At 40.6% G+C, this 16,366-nt stretch overlaps 1 protein-coding gene across 13 annotated transcripts in view; it reads right to left on the bottom strand.

Moving 5' to 3' along the window:
- Window positions 1–51: 51 nt before the first annotated feature.
- The window catches only part of LOC115631427 (transient receptor potential cation channel trpm), a 45,681-nt gene continuing 29,366 nt past the window's right edge, over window positions 52–16,366 (bottom strand). For 4 of the 13 annotated variants that reach the window (XM_030528193.1, XM_030528201.1, XM_030528209.1 and 1 more), the window contains 17 exons: window positions 15,966–16,177; window positions 15,749–15,901; window positions 13,167–13,223; window positions 11,636–11,785; window positions 11,271–11,428; window positions 10,757–10,947; window positions 10,492–10,637; window positions 6,906–7,005; window positions 6,696–6,817; window positions 6,494–6,617; window positions 5,658–5,890; window positions 4,397–4,690; window positions 3,943–4,327; window positions 3,554–3,760; window positions 2,948–3,088; window positions 2,502–2,659; window positions 1,376–2,443 (listed from right to left, as the gene is read on the bottom strand). In XM_030528193.1, the coding sequence (XP_030384053.1) occupies window positions 1,376–2,443; window positions 2,502–2,659; window positions 2,948–3,088; window positions 3,554–3,760; window positions 3,943–4,327; window positions 4,397–4,690; window positions 5,658–5,890; window positions 6,494–6,617; window positions 6,696–6,817; window positions 6,906–7,005; window positions 10,492–10,637; window positions 10,757–10,947; window positions 11,271–11,428; window positions 11,636–11,785; window positions 13,167–13,223; window positions 15,749–15,901; window positions 15,966–16,177 (3,899 nt within the window). Of the gene's footprint in view, window positions 2,444–2,501; window positions 2,660–2,947; window positions 3,089–3,553; window positions 3,761–3,942; window positions 4,328–4,396; window positions 4,691–5,657; window positions 5,891–6,457; window positions 6,618–6,695; window positions 6,818–6,905; window positions 7,006–8,912; window positions 8,994–9,026; window positions 9,222–10,491; window positions 10,638–10,756; window positions 10,948–11,270; window positions 11,429–11,635; window positions 11,786–12,543; window positions 12,583–13,166; window positions 13,224–14,316; window positions 14,380–15,310; window positions 15,386–15,748; window positions 15,902–15,965; window positions 16,178–16,366 lie in introns of those variants that run through there. The other 9 variants (XM_030528217.1, XM_030528233.1, XM_030528256.1 and 6 more) reach the window with 8 other exon arrangements.

Below are 16,366 nucleotides of genomic sequence, written 5' to 3'. Positions count from 1 at the left end.
AATAATTACTAACCGGTATAGGAAAAACTGAAAGTAATCAAACTATTGGAATTTCATTAAGGACGTTACATTTATTTCTTAGAACAACATGTACAATACATTTGTAATAAAATGCTATAGGCTTTTCCTTCATCTATTTTGAAACAGTTTAAAACTAAGCAACTCCTAGTTGGGCATTTAAGAAGAAGCCGATCATTAACAAATATACCGAACTCTCTTTTTTTCCTTTTTTCTGCTCGATTAATATCTATATACAGAGTTATATGGCGGCATCTCGGAAATAATTTTGTTTATATGTATAAATGAGAAAAAAGGGACTAACTAATTACTTCATAAATATGTATGTGTGTATACTATAAGTTAAACAGACATTGATTTACACATTATTAAGCACATAGATATACAGATAACAATATATCGTATTAGTCTAGGAACATAGACACACATTCAAGACATGAAGTGTGCCATAGATTGGGGCAAGTGCATATGTATGTGGCATTAAATTGGCTTTGATAAACTGTTTGATAAAGTGTTTGTAGTGTTCTACAAGATATGTGAAGTTGCATGTAGTGTTTAATATGTAGAGTATTCTAATTCCTAAAATATTGTAAAATGGGGCATAATGTGCACGTGTAGTTGTCCTTAGTGTTTCGTTTTGTACCAAAGTTTGATTTGTGCTGACTTGATAGATTGGCGACAATTTTGTGCTGATATTTGAGAAGAACTGTTCCATTATTTGTTTGTTCAGATAAATGCATGCATTTTTCTCTATATAGTATGTCTGTATGTACCTTTGTATATTACTATATATGATAACAACAATAAACTGTGACTTGTAAATAAATACATTTATAAAAATACAGAGACTTTCTATCATATTGTCAAAAACATTAACACTTACTTGGCTTGCTAGGCCTTAAAGATTTCCCATTGATAATGCATATTGAACTAAGTATCGCCTGCCATTATTGTTACTATTATTTACTTTTATATTCCCCTCTTGTGTAAGTACTTTGGATTTAAGTTGCTCGAACCATTAAGCCATTGACTAGTAGCGTTGCTGAGCACAAGGTGGATTTAAATATGTATGCATACACTTTAAAGATACAAGTACAAATGGGCCTTTTACAGTCAGTTGATTATCAGAGAAGGAAAAATATTGCTGGTGTACTTTTAACAATCAGTGCAAACAGAGGACATATTAACCATCGGAAACTTATATACAATAATCAACGACCTGATAATCGATTGACCATAACTTCGCCATATGCGTTTAGAACTGTGTATAAATTGAAAGCCTTATATTCTAACATACAGATATAACTATACAGTTTTCAATCAAGCAAACAGTTATTTGAAAATTTGCGAAGAATCCCTAACACATGGTTTCATTATATGGCGGATCCTTTTCCGATTCCGTGCTGCTCTTGATGTTCGAGGACAGCTTCGCAATCTCGTCCTGCACCAGATGCGTGCTAATCTGGGGTATGGCGAGCGCCGTGGTGCTGCCCTTGGTCGAGGCTGTGGCGGAAAGCGTTTCGCCGTCGCGCGACTCCTCGGTGCTCGAGCTGCTCTCCTTGAGCACATTCATGCCCAGCCGGCTGGTGTAGGGCGGCTTGAGCGTGGAAATCAGTTTGGCGCCAACCTGGGTCGGCACGGCAGCTGCTGCACCCGAGCTTGAGCTTGTGCTCGCGCTGGCCTCCGCTGCTGTGTCAGCGATAGACTGCGCCTGCAACGGCTTGCCCTGGTCCATGCTAAACTGTTTCTTTAGCTGCATGGGACGCGTTGGCAGTGCTGGCGGTGCCTGCGTCATTACTGGCGCTGCGCTCAGGTCCAAGGAGCTGGAACTCTCGTCGCGCAAACGTCTGTTGTCGACTGCGCCCACGGATGCTGTGCGCTTAGGCTGGTAACGCGCTGTGGCACTGCCGCCAGCACCTCCAACGGTCATGCTGATGCCCGTTGCGGAGTGAGAGTCGCCGGCATCCAGCGAAGGCTCGGCCGTCAGCGAAGGGGTGTCCAGGTTGTAGGAGCCAGTAAGCGATGTGTTTGTCTCGTTAGAGCTTTGCTTGATGAAGCGATACGGATGCGCCGAGTAGTCCGTATCGGTGCTGGAGTTCTTTTGCAAGCTCTCGCTAGACTTCTTGTACAGGCGCCCGATGCTCTCGTAAGGTGGATTTAGAAAGTCACTGGTGGCTCGGGTGGGTCCCGAGGGTGATTGGAACGACTGCTGTTCCATGGATGAGTTGCGCTGCCAAGGACGTTCGTTCTTCAGCTGGAATGCCCCGGCACCTCCGAAGCTGCCAACGGCGCCAATCGCACTGCTGGTATCGCTGCTGTCGCAGCCAATGGCGCCCCCCTCGGCCGAAGGCTTCGATGGCGACAGCTCAATGGCGGTCTCCCGACGCAGCGGATAGCGATGGCTGTAGTCCACAGAGACGCCCACCTATGCGATTCAGGTGTGAATTATGAGAATAGAGTGGGAAAGAGGGCTCAGTACTCACCTCATATGCCTGAATGCTCGAATCGATCGAGCCACGCGCCTCGAATAGCCCTTCGAGTATTTTGTAGTCATTCTCTTCGCACTCCTTCAAGTGCATCTTCTCCTGAAGGGCCGCTTCCTCTGCCCGCGATCTTTCTGTCTTGGGCCGATCCAATGAGGCTGCGAACGAGACAAGAGACCGCATAAGTAATGAGGTAGTGGGGCGATGTGGATGTAAATGGTTGGTCTTGCGGCTTGGTTCGGTTTCGGGCATTTTGTACAGCTTTGATCGAATAATATAAGCACGGTTATAATTATATATTTTCAGGAATCAACTGAAAGCTATATATTTACAGATGCTGCGCCGCAATTGATGAAGGAGTTATTTGTGCCACATTGGACTTGCACTTGGATTTGTGCGACCTTGGGTACGTTGCAGCCCCTCCACTCGGCTACTCGGAAACTCACCCTTGTTGGTGCTCTGCAGCGACACCGTCGGCGACGCAATCATATGGCAAACGCTCTCCAGCTCGTCCGTTATCGATGTGTACTCGCTGTGCAGTTTCAGCAATATATTTCTGGAGGGTTTCGCATGCAATACTGATTTACCTAGATTCCGGTGTTAGGTGTTGAAATTATGCGTGTGAGATCAATTGTGTGCGAGTTGTGAAAACAGTATTACGATTATGTCATTGGCATGGTATTTATTATGGTAAGTATTCGAGTTGCTCGATCCTTGCTCGAAATCAATTCTCGCACGGATTGAAAAGGATAATCCGCTACGGCATAGAAGTGAGTGAACAGGACCCTACAACTCTAATCTGATTGCATGAATGGTGGGGTGAGGAAATGTTATAGAAACCGAGGCAACTAGTAGTCTGGCGACCAATTCTTGATTTTTGTTGTTGTGGAATGCTGGATTAGTGGGCCGGGTTAGGTAATTAATTAGGGACCTTTTTCAGGTGGGGAACTAGGTGCGTAAATTTCGACAAGAGTGCACAGGAATCTTATGGGAGCATGGATAACTTGTTGTTGTTCTAATGTACTCGTATTCTGTTTTCTAGTCGAACATACCCGCAGGGGCGGCGCCCGTCGCAGTGGGCACATCCTTGTCACTGTCTGGCTCGGACTGGGTGAGGCTCATCTGGCGGCGAGAGAGCACCAACTGGTTAAGACTAATGTGGGAGCGATTTATGAGCTCGGCGCCACTCATCGAACCAGTCTCTGAATTGCGACGGCACAGCGAAACAGTGCGTTGCCGCAGCGCCCGATGTCTGGCAGCTGTATGCGAAGAACACAGGATATATACAGTTTATATTAAGTACTCGTAAGATGTAAGAGAAAGATGCGAAGTCGCTTGGCAGTCACAGAAAATAACAGAGGGGAAACGGAAACGATATTAAACGTAACGAGGCACAGGACGGCTGAGTAAGCTAGTCAGACGCTTTTCGTAAGCAAATTACCCTCAAAGTTAATATCCGGCGCCGCATCGTCCGAATTCTCGCCCCCAACTAGCGTGTGATCATCGTCATTGTGGCCCAGCGGTGTAAGGGTGTCCTTGCTCTCCGTGCTGGCCCCCGTGTCCTGGCGAACGGTGACATATGGTGTGCGCTTCACTGTCTCGCACGTCGAGGGACGCTGCGACATTGGCAAATAGATGTCCGATTCCGTTTCCGACTGCATGGAGGCCTTGCGCATAACCTGCTCGTTGAGCGCCTCACGCGACTTCACCACCTCGTCCGGTTCCTCGGGCAGTGGCACCACCTCGAAATGTGTGCCCTCATCTAGGATGTAAGCGTCGGGACGCACCTCGGTAAGCGAGCGATTGAAGCGACGTCTATTGGTTACCTGCGGAGCGAACGAAATCAACTTGTCAGCGGTGACAGCTCCATTCACAGAGCAAATAATTAAGCGCACCTGTAGGGAATTTATGCTGAGATTGGCACCTAGCCCGAGTGCGCCAATAGCGCCACCAGCGCTAACACCACCGCCACCGCCACCACTGCCACTGACGCCGCCACCACCACCGCCTTCATTGTCCGACATGGAAATGGTGCGCATGCGATGCATTTCACCTGGAATGTTTGAGGTGGAGGCGTGTAATTCGTCGGTGCCTGCGGTGTGGGTCGACATGAAACGATGTATGACGGCCAGATGGGACAATATCTGCTCGGATGATTCCTCCATTTTGCGCAATCGGTATTCAATGTTCTGCAAAGAGTTGTACAAAGCAGAAGAAACATGAATTCACGCTTTCAGATTTATTTTTATATTGAGCTCGGAATTACATTTCCATAAGGATTTCTCTTCTGTGGAAACCAGCCATGCGAAAAATGCGAATACACCTACACTACTACACTAGTTTACGGGACTGTTGAACCCGAACAAATTTACATTTAAACGAGATAAAAAGATAACTTCGTCAGTTCACTGTATTTTAAAACAAAACTTTACTTCTCGGTGCTATTTTATTTTACTTCTTTAAAATAAGTTATTTTGTATTTCTAACAATATTAGGTTTTCCTACAAAAACTATTTCGTGACCATATCGTTTCGGTTTCCGTTTAAGAAAAGCCTGCGTGCAGAGTTTATTCGCGATTGAAATATAAATAAATACAAAGACCATATCGTTTCGGTTTCCGTTTAAGAGAAACCTGCGTGCAGAGTTTATTCGCGATTGAAATATAAATAAATACAAAGACGGACAGCGCGATTTGAATTCGATTTGTCTTCTTTCTTCTGAGAGTTACGAGCCTACACACCAAAAATAATATACCCATGCAATTTAGGGATATCCAGAAACCCCAACCATCCGATTTAAAAAGTATTAAATATATAGAAAAATATCCTTACTTAGAAGTGCTTGGACATTTTATAAAGATAAGTTTGTTATAGAAATGACTAGCTAGATCAGATTTTTCTTCGAAACCTTGTAAACAGGTGTTATTTAAAAAGAGCAGCAGTATTTTTGTCTTCTTCCTCAGTTCTATTTTTTATCTGCTTGTGAGCTTAAGTATGAGTTCATTTTAAATCGCATTCCCTCTTTTGAATTCGATGTGTTTGCAGGTGGTGCCAAAAAATTTGCATAACAAATCCCCACATACACCTATACTCGTACACTCACACACACACACACACACAGGCAAAAGATGCCTGCTTGCTGGCGGTTTACACACACCTGTACAGTGGCCGTCTGTAAGTTTTCCTTTTGATTGATATCCTCGATTTTTTGCGACATGGTCTCGACACGTTCCGTTGTGTTCTTGACACGCTCATCGGTCGACTGATTCAGAATGATTTCCTGCTCGTGGAAGAATCCCTCGACGCACTCCTCCTCGAAGTCGTACAGGCGCTCCAGATCGTCCTTTTCGAGAAACAACTTGAGACCGTTGTCCCTTTGCACCTCCAATCCTGTGGCAGTTGATTAGAAAGCATAGCCAGTTGAGTTTACATGAACAATGTGTTTTAGAAATGGGAAGCACAAATTTTGAGCTCGAGATGTGCACAGACCGAAATGTCAGTGTCAAAGTCAAAGTCCAGACAATTTCAGTTCGGTGTTTAGTGCACATCAAGCGTTGTCAGGCATACGACAACAAAACACGGCCAATCATGACAGTTAAAAACGTAAGGAGCAACGGAAGAGAATATAAATTCAATTGAAAAAAGTTCGAACGGAAAAGAAATACACGTATTTGGCAGCCACACGAATTGGAAATTGCCGCACAAAAGGAAAACAAAATATATATATATGCATATATATATATAAGTATATATTATTAGTAAGTTATCGTTGTTGAATGTTTTAGCAATCAAAGGCAGCAAGTAGGCACATATTTTATATTGATGTTGTATTAGTAGGTAATAATGTTGATGCAGTTGATTATTAAGTTGTGTTAGGGCAGGCACGCAAAAGAAAAAAGTATATATTTGTACATTATTGCTGTTAGATATTACATGAGCGCTCAGATGAAAACTCACAGGGAACAAAGCTAAACTTTCTCATTCCGGGCTCACCTTTCGCTTTGCGCACACAATACTTGAGCAGCGAATAGAAATGGCAAAAGGCTATGAAGGGCGGTGGCAGGACCGGCTTCTGCTGGTACTCCATGACGACGGTGAAGCGCTGGAACATCCACACCTAAACACAAAACCACATGGGTGGGAATCAAGACCACGCACTATTGAATGCTCGGCTACTTCTTAGCCATTTACTCACCTGATGAGACACCGAGTTAACTTCGTTGAATATGTTATTAAAGACGGCGATGAGAAGGTTAATTAGCAAAATATTGGCAATCAACAAGTACATGGACATCGTTATTGGCGTAACCCAATGACCTGCAATATCAGAACAGAGCATTTTCCACACAAACTTGTATTACGTCATTCTACTAGGATATTGAGATAGATTGCCGGCCATACGTACCCGTGACACAGGCGGGCTGACGCGGATCCTCGCCACAGGGTGGATCAATATCGTCCGCAAACACCTCACCGTACAACATAAAGTAGGGCTGGTAGGTGACCTGTGCAACGATAAATTAAGGGGAGCGATTAAAAGGCAGCAGGAAGGTAATATAATTCCGGTTGGCATAACATTTCTGTATGTTTGGGGGTATGGGTTCGTGTAGATATCGAGTTGGCAGCCAGTACTAGCCATATACATACAACTATATAGTATAAATGTACATACATACTAGACAGCTAGACAGCTATACAGCTATACTTGTGTGTGGCTGTTTATCAGTGTGTGTGTGGTGGAGATTTGTTTTCTTGGTTCAATTCTGATTTTAAAACACATGGACGCCAATCTGTGCCCCTATGGCTCGACTACCACAGTGTCCCAGCAGCAAGTGGCGCTATTTATTTCTCAGTTCATTACATACTCGTATGCATAATGAGCTTCTATCCAGCTGCTGCTGAAGATTTTCGGCTTATTAAAGAAATGGGAGAGCTAAAAGACAATTCACACTTTCAATTTATTCAAATTCCCAAGCTAATTGGGTTAAGGTCCAGCTGGTGGAATTTACTCTTAATTGTGTCTTTTGAAATCTTATTTCGAACTTCACTTTAAAGTTAGTCGTAAAGCAGAATAACGTTATAAAGAAGAAATTTTGGACACATATTAAATGACTTCATCTTATTCAATATTCACTTTTTCCAATTGTGTTGGCAAAAAAAGCTTTGATAGGTATACTATATGCCTCCAAATTGGAAGTTGGTCATGTTTTCTGAACACATTTATTTTAGAAACGTTTCTTGGAAATGCATTTTATTTTAAAATGTTTCGAAATATGACGAAGCAAGTATGGGAAGTTCTAATACAAACACCAATTTGTCAACATGCTAAGTAACTTAGAAATGTAAGCTCTTAATAGCTGATCCCTTCAGATCATTTATATAATGCTTTGCAGCATCGGTGTTCTATTATCAGAAGTTGTATTCGAGTTCTATTCTGCTGAATTGGATATATGTAGATGAACTATAACCTTTTGCTGCAGGACACTTTGGATCGTCTGAGCCACAAGATGCACAAGAATGCAGCAAGCCAGCGGCATTATGTAAGCGCTAATAGCATTTTGCATGCAAAATGTAAAATATTGCAAACGGTAAGAAAATAAACAACAAAAAAAAAAAAAAAAAAAAATCGAACAGAGTCAAGAGGTTGGTTGAAAGGAAAAGACAAATAAATCATTAATATTCGCGCTTGAAATGCAAAAAATAAGTCTTCATAAATATTCATAATAAGTAACAGAGTACACACATTTACTTCTCATACTAGTATGGATGCTAAAACAAGCATTTTACGTATCGAGTTTTTAAGAGTCATGCAACAATATCAACACACATTCTGCTATATATATATATACGAGTACTACACTAAAAAGGTACTATACATGTACACGTATATGATAAAAAATCAATGAAGGCTGCGAGCAGAAAACGAGATTATAGTCTCACGCTTATAAGTACTACACAGAATCAGGGGCACAGTTAATGCCCCTCGTAGAGGAAGGCTAGAGTTAAGAGCGTACAGATTGACAGCAAAGGAAGGAGACAGAGGGGGTCATTGAGTTAATATATACAGAGAGGATGAGCGAGAGAGAGAGAGAGAGAGAGGGAGAGAGAGCGAGACACACACAGACACACCTATAGGTAATTGCGAAATAAGGAATCCGCTGACAACAAATCAAGTAAGGAAAAGAATATGGAAAATTTAATTAAGGCACAACTATGTTGCATATATAGACATTGAGGCTGGTATCAGTATACGAGTAGGTGTATTTAAATAAATTCATAATACTAATTCGTTTTTGTTTTTTTTTTGTTTTGTTTTGTGTTAGCTAACGACGCCATATACTATGCCGATCTACGAGTACGAGTACTTTCTCTTTTTATATAGCAAACCAATTTGATTGTCATTTGGGTGTACATTTGTAAGATTTCCGCTCAACAAATTGTAAAGCTCGACTTTGTCGTTTGGGGTTGCTGTTGTTGTTGTTGTTGTTGCGTGCTCAGTGGCTGTTGCTGTTGGTGTTAGGGGCACTGATGTGCCCTCTGTCGTTGTTGTTGTAGTTGTGCTGGTTGTTGTTGTTGGTGGTGCTGTTGCCGCTGGATTGTGGCCACGATGATAGCCAGAAAAGACGCTGGGTCCAAAGCCAGCGCCGCGCGCATTGTGCGAACGACTGTTATGGCCCATGGCACCCAAGAATCCGGGCGCTACAATCGAGCCGGCGATAACCTGCCGATTTGCGATTTATTCAAGGAATTCGAATGTAGAAATGGAGCGTACAGTGGAGGTGCGTATTTAATGAAAATTCGACAGGTGAATGAGGAGGAAAGTGAAGCGAGGTGATCGAAGTGATTTGTTCAATGTTTTGAAAGTACAAAAGAAAGAAGAATACAGTACAATACAATGAAAATAGCTTTTAGTTTGTTATGCTCAGCATTGTTACATACATACGATTATATGACAACGAATAGGAAACTTGCTAAAAATGGACTGTGTGGTACGCAAAATGTCAATAGAACTAAGCTACATTACGGGTGTTTTCTTTATTATTATTTTGTATTAATAATATGTACTTATTATGCCAAAAATGAATGCTACTATCTACTACTCGTGGTGAGCATAGTGAGAGAGTTAGAGCCAAAAATGTTCTTTTCCTATTAAGTAAATGCATGTACTCCGTTTAAATACAATTTAACTGTCTTCTCATTTGTTTCAGCCGCTGCAAGGGAAGCTGTAGTCAGTGTAGGCACAAAATACATATTTAAATAAATGCAAATAACATAGACACACACACACACACACACACATACACATACTCGTACACACACGCACACACAAACAAATTAGCTCACACAATTACATACAGACGATAGCTCAGCAAATAGTCCAGACACAGTCTGTGCCACAACAGTTAAGGCTGCGTTCGTTTATTTAGCAGTTAAGAACATATTTTCATTGGTAACCAACAGAGCTTTTAAAGGTATATACGTACGAGTATATTTAAAGATCGCTATCAATTAAATTGTGCAGGAAAATCTTCTTTGTTTGTAGATATCGCATCATAATCAATTCATAGTATGGGGGACATATGAATATAACATTTGTCCAGGACAATGAAGGAATAATGTGTTTTTTCAAAATATCGACCACACTTAACATACACTTATAAATAAACGAAATTATCAAAGAGATTGTGATTTTCGTCATCTGGAATCCTTTAAGCATTGCTGGATGTCAATATGGAAATTAGTGTTCAAATATATAGCCATTTGAACAACGATTCCGAGTAGCCAGCCAAGATTAAATAGGACGGGTTCTATTTTTTTGTATAGCACAAATATTTTTGTGAATCATTTGAGATATTTTAAAGCAAATATCTGTCAACAATATTTGCTACTACTTACATATATGTATAGTGGATATATATTCTTTCACACACACACACGGACACACACTCTCGCGCATTAGTACATCAGAACTTATTAAAGGCTCGACTTACCTCGCGTATTAAACGCCACGTTGGCTCGTTGTTCGGATAGAGAATGGCCTGACGACTGACCCCGAAGCTCATCAATACCACCGCGAGCAGCACCACGAAGTAGATCATGTTCTTCACCATTTTGCCCATCATGGTCACCAGTGGACCTGCAAGTACACAGATGATGTATTTAATTAAGTGCCCCATCGATTCGATTTCAATATACGAGTACAGTGTGGGTGAAGAAAAATTGATATGAACGGGGAAAAGTGCATCGAGAACTTACCCAAATATTTGTTCACGCCAAGTATGTTCAATATACGAAGATACCAATAAATGCTGTCCACGCAGTAAATCACACGTCCAATGTCCATTGTGTTCGGTCGAAAACGAAATGCCAGTCCGATAAGAAATAGTATGATGGCCGCACCATCGCACGGATTCCACATGTTCCAGGCCCACACCGAAAATTTATGACTGCGGGAGGCGGAGGCGTAGGCGGAGGCGTAGGCGGAGGCGGGGGGACATGAGGCATATTTGAATTAATGAATAGTGCGTATAAATGGGTACAACACTCGAGTAAATCAAGTGTTCAAATTCAAGGGCGTTGGGACGAAATGTGGGAAATGTGGAGTGAAAAACGAATGAAATGGTAATGCAGGCAGGACGGAAGGAAGGAAGGCATATCTTTTTAATCAGAACACATCCGCACCCACTCTCCCATTCACACACTTTCATAAAGAATGCTCATTTATGCTCATTACACGTAATTAACAATCGACTTTAACTGTAATTCTTACGTAATTGCCACTGGCTCCGAGGATACAATTTCGCGCACTTTCTCAAACCCGAGCGTGGTTATGTAGGCAATCGAATACCATTCCTGCCAGCGGGGCGCAGGACCCATTTTGACGAGCACCGTGAACGAGAACATTATCAGAAAAAACATGTAGGCGATCTGCGAGAAAGGTGGAAATAGAAAATAGAACGAAACACCATCACGAACACAGATTAGGGCATAAAATAAATTACAGGCCAGAGCTTAAAACAAACAGAAAAATAAACTGTCAAGCAGCAGTCACGCTGGCCAGCGGTATGTGCCTGTCCAGCACAACTCTTCCGGCGGAAATTAAACACTAGCTACTTATTTCCGCTTGCTACTTACCGAATCGGCCCAGAACTTTGTAATGGGCGCCGTGTAAAATTCATAGAATTTTTTCTTCAATCGCAACGGCTGATGCTGCTTGATTTCATTATACTCCGACATGTGAAAGAATTCGCGAAACTGCGATGGATCCGAGTCGGTGAGCGAGACCTGTGCCAGTCGATAGAGACAAGACAAAAGATACATATTCGTTTGTCGACTCGTCGTATGCAAATGAATGATAAACATAAAGGTGCATATGCACATACTATATGTACATACTTGTATGTATGTTAGCTATATATGTAGTAATATATGTACAAAGTTACATACGAGTTTGTAGCAAAAATATTGAGCTTCAACTAAATTCAACTAGGTGCAATGGAACAGCGAGCTTCGTTTCATTAAAGAGCGAGGGCATTGTGAGAACATACTATACAACGTAATATTACGTATATGCAATGGTCTTCAATTAAACGTATAAATGTGCAACTTTCGGCATGTAGTTGGCGAGTATTTCTACTTAAATAATGCAATTATGAGCAAAAGCGGTCTTTAATGGAGATGGCATACATAGCATGCATAGGAGGAGTTGAGTAATTATGGCAGAATATTGCGCAGCATCCGATGGCATAGGGAAATGAGCTCTACTTGTGTATGGCAAGCATTGGACAAAAAGCAAAATACGAGTATGTACAGTACGAGTACTAATAATTAATTAATAAATTGAAACTACTTTAGTATTCCAATATGCCAAGTTATTCGAAAGATCCCCTTTCGATATGTTTTAGTAGTTAAAGTAAATGTATAAGTACGAGTATTAAAAGGTTGGTGGTGAGGTGCGCTAATTAATTAAATTAATGTATTGCATTTATTTATTCAGAAAGATTAAGTTCGAAATATGATAAACCAAAAGTGGGAGAACTAACTTTGGAGGGTGCTTCTTCCGCTCCAGCTGTGAGATTAACCTGAAAATTTATTATTACAAAAATTGTTGGTACTCAATACTCAATACTCAGGCGGATGTATAAAAGCGTTAGATGTCTAATACTATTGGATATCCATGTGAGAATGCAGAGCTAAAATTCTATTTTCAACTGTGATGGAGATGTTGGAATATATAGTATAGTTTATAGTATAAGACATTAGCACATGTTTCTCATATGCTTGCTGATGTTGTTGTTGCGATTGAATTGAATTTTTTGGTAAATAGTACGAGTGTGCGTCTACGGGGCGTATGCGTAACGTCGCAAGTTACATTGTAATACGTAATTGGAAGAAAAAGAAACCAGACAGCAATTATTCATTGCTGATGTTGTGATGCTAAAAATCTAATAAATCGCAAGAGATGCTTATTAATTGAATTGAATGAATTACTTTTGGAGAAGTTGCACTTTTCAGGGCCCAATGCCTATTTTTCAATGAATTATGCATAAGTAGGTAGGAAGATATGTATGTGTTTGGGTGTGTTTGTTTGTGTGTGTGCGTGTAGAATGGAACCATAGATCTTATATGCATTTGTCATTACGAGGTTGTTGTTGCAATTACTCACTTTGCCATTTTCGTGAACTTTTGTATCGCGCACTGAATAAGTATCCGCCAATAGAGCCTGTAACGGTTTATGCACATGTTTCGTATTTATAAGATAACACAATAATGCTTTTTGATTTACTCATTAGCTAAGAGCAATGCTGCCCGCAATATAAATACATATAAATAGTTTTTGTATACGATTATTTGATTCTAATCAATGCAGACACTCTAGATTAAATGTGTATCTAGGGACATTTTGAATATATACTTGTATGTAACAGGAAGATTTGCATTACGAGTAAGTGTAAAAACAAATATGACAGGTTATTGCCGTAGATATAGGGTTGAATGTGATATACAAAATAAGATTGAAAAGTGTCACTATGAACATTACAGTTGCCCCCAAAAATTAATTTTTAACATAAAAATAATTTCATTTTTATTAGATTTCTGCTTTTCAACTCACAATTAAATTGAGAGAATTAGAAAAAGTAGTAGAGTAAAATGTAAAATGATAAAATACCTATTATACTTTAGACTAATTAAGTTCACCTTTCGTTCAGTATAGAAACCAATAGGATCAAAGAAGTAACAAAAGCTGGCGACTATAGTCCACAGTTTCTGCCTAGCTATGCTTTGTAAAGTTCTCATCCCCACTATCCATAGATTTTGCTTGGATTTTCTGATTAAAGGATTTTCCCTATGTGTGAAAGCGTGTGTGTATGCGTCGATGCATGTGTCCTTCTATGTGTGTGTGCACACATCCGTATAAGTGAAAAACAATATTTTCACAAGTGCAGTGCTTTCTACTGAAGCTGCTACATTGCTACATACATACATACTATATAATATAGTGCATGGCTAAACAGTTAGAACAGTCATACATACAGACAAGTATTTGAAGCGTGCGTGCTTGTTTGTGTTTGTGTTTGTGTTTTCATGGCGTTCATCGAACGTTATTGCTTAATTGAACTTTAAACTAAATTATCATGAAATTAGCCTTACATTGATATATATAGTATGTATATATGCAGGTGGAAGCACCGCAACGAGTTATGACCGACATAATGGGGTTAGGCACTTAATTTATAATTACTTTGATTATAAATATATGTACATGGATGTTGCAATTGGGGGAAGCTACGGTGCTTAAAATTCCTGAAACTTACGTTTGTTGAATGCGTTAAACTGTTATTGGACGGCGAACTCTTTTCGAGCGCTATCAGTTTGCACTTTGATGGCCGAGATGTGTTGAAAGAAATAGATTGTTAAAAGAAAGTGTATCAAGTTACGGGCACCATCAGTGGATGGATAGAAGAAAATACAAGCAGACAAATGCGCACGGACCTCACTAATTAATCTGGGGCATATATGTTCGTGTGTGTCTGTAACCATAAACTGCACACTCTGATTTGAAGAGGAAATGTCATTGGGAAACAAAAACGTTTTTACTGCTAAGCCTATTTTACTATTCACATGAAACTGTTGCCTATGCACTAAACTAAAACCAAGAGCCAATTAAAGTCAATTACACATCACGTGTCGTTTAGCACAAGGGTACCCCCTCCCCCCTAGTCCTGCCTTTATACATAGGCAGACGCACATACACACACATATATATATATATATAGGTTGCAAGTTGGTCTAAAAACTTGATTAGCTGGGTGTAGCTGGCGCTACGGCTAAAAATATGAATGTAGTATACAGGCATGTATTACATGAAACGTCAGACGAAACGGCACAGAAATCAATAAAAACTAAACATGTATTTTACATAAATAACACGAATCTGTACGAAAGTATGTAGCACAGACAGTAGAGTATATATAGTATAGTAGTATAGCATACGGCAGAGAAACTGTTGACACAAAATTCAAAACTGTTGCTATTAATACAAAGAAGTACGAGTAGATAGTTATTTAGACAGATATAGTAGCACACAAGAGCTATGTTCAGAGATAGCTAAGAAATATTGCGCATTAGTAACGCATTTACGAGTATACGAGTATGTAGAACATTGACAGAAAGAGATTATAAATGGGAGTGTAGGCATACAGAGTAAGTTGTTTTATAGTAGATATGATAAGCACAGACAATAATTAAGTATTACATAGACATCGTTTACATAAAATATTGAAAGAACCTGTTGAGGCATATTACTACCTTGTCTCGATTACTTTGGCCCGAGTTCATCCTATATCTCAAGGAAATAGATCTTTTCGCTTTTAAGAGCGCATTCTAAAACAAACAGATTGATCGAGTTGGTAGTTGGTAGCGTTCGTTGTTACGGGTAGATATTAGGAAGCGCGATTCGCAGGATTTTGTTTGTTTTTGTTGCAAGTAAATGTAGTAAAGTTGATTAGTGGATAAATGGGTAAACAATTAGGAGCCAATTACAATTTATAAAGTTAGAAAAAAAGGGGAAAAATCAATAAAATTTTAATTTAAAGCCACTTAACTGATGCTTTGAATATACGTCGCGAATAAGTTCATAAAAAAATCAAACAAATAACAAATATTTCGAATAACAAATCAAACCAAATTGAACAATGAAAAAAAGAAGGCAAGGTGCTAGTGGTAAAGGCGATTGTGGGCTTTTACCTCTGCATCGGGCTGTGAACGGTCGGAGTCATCGTTATCCAGATTCTGGTTCTCCAAATGCTCCTCCTCGGTTTGTGGCATTTGCTGCAATTCCTCCTTGGACTTGAAATCCAGCTGCCTGATATAGAAAGGCAGTATCAAGCCCAGTATAACCTGCAATATGTATAGAGCGGAACTATTGAAAGGGGCTCGCAGTGTGCGCAGCTTTCTCTCGCACCTTGAAGTTTGTATTCTTGCGTGTACGCAGACCGCCCATCCAAAGATCAGCGAGGATAACCTGGCTGCAAGGATGTGCCAGCAGCGCGCGATGATTGGCGGCCACGGCCAATGAGAGACAGCTCTGGTTAGACCACGAGTGCAGCTCACAGGTGAGCAGCCGTTGGGCCTTCTCCGCATCCTGGCGGTAGCTGAAATCAAGTAATTTGTTGCCTGCAAAGCGCACAAAAGCTATTAGCCCCAGCCACGTAACTTCGTTAATTAGGCACGACATTTGATGGACAAATACCGCAATGTGGCCACATGTGGCACTCAGGCTCGCACGTGGCCGGCGAACAACGAGCAATCATCAATGCCCATTAAATGGGTTCGACCACGCTCAGACTTAATTTAATCAACAAT

The sequence above is a fragment of the Scaptodrosophila lebanonensis genome, unplaced genomic scaffold, assembly GCF_003285725.1.
Source record: "Scaptodrosophila lebanonensis strain 11010-0011.00,11010-0021.00 unplaced genomic scaffold, SlebRS2 tig00000001-arrow-pilon, whole genome shotgun sequence".
Taxonomy (NCBI): Eukaryota; Metazoa; Arthropoda; class Insecta; order Diptera; family Drosophilidae; genus Scaptodrosophila; species Scaptodrosophila lebanonensis.
Note: the sequence above shows the minus strand (reverse complement) of the source record. Positions and strands in the feature narration are given on the sequence as shown.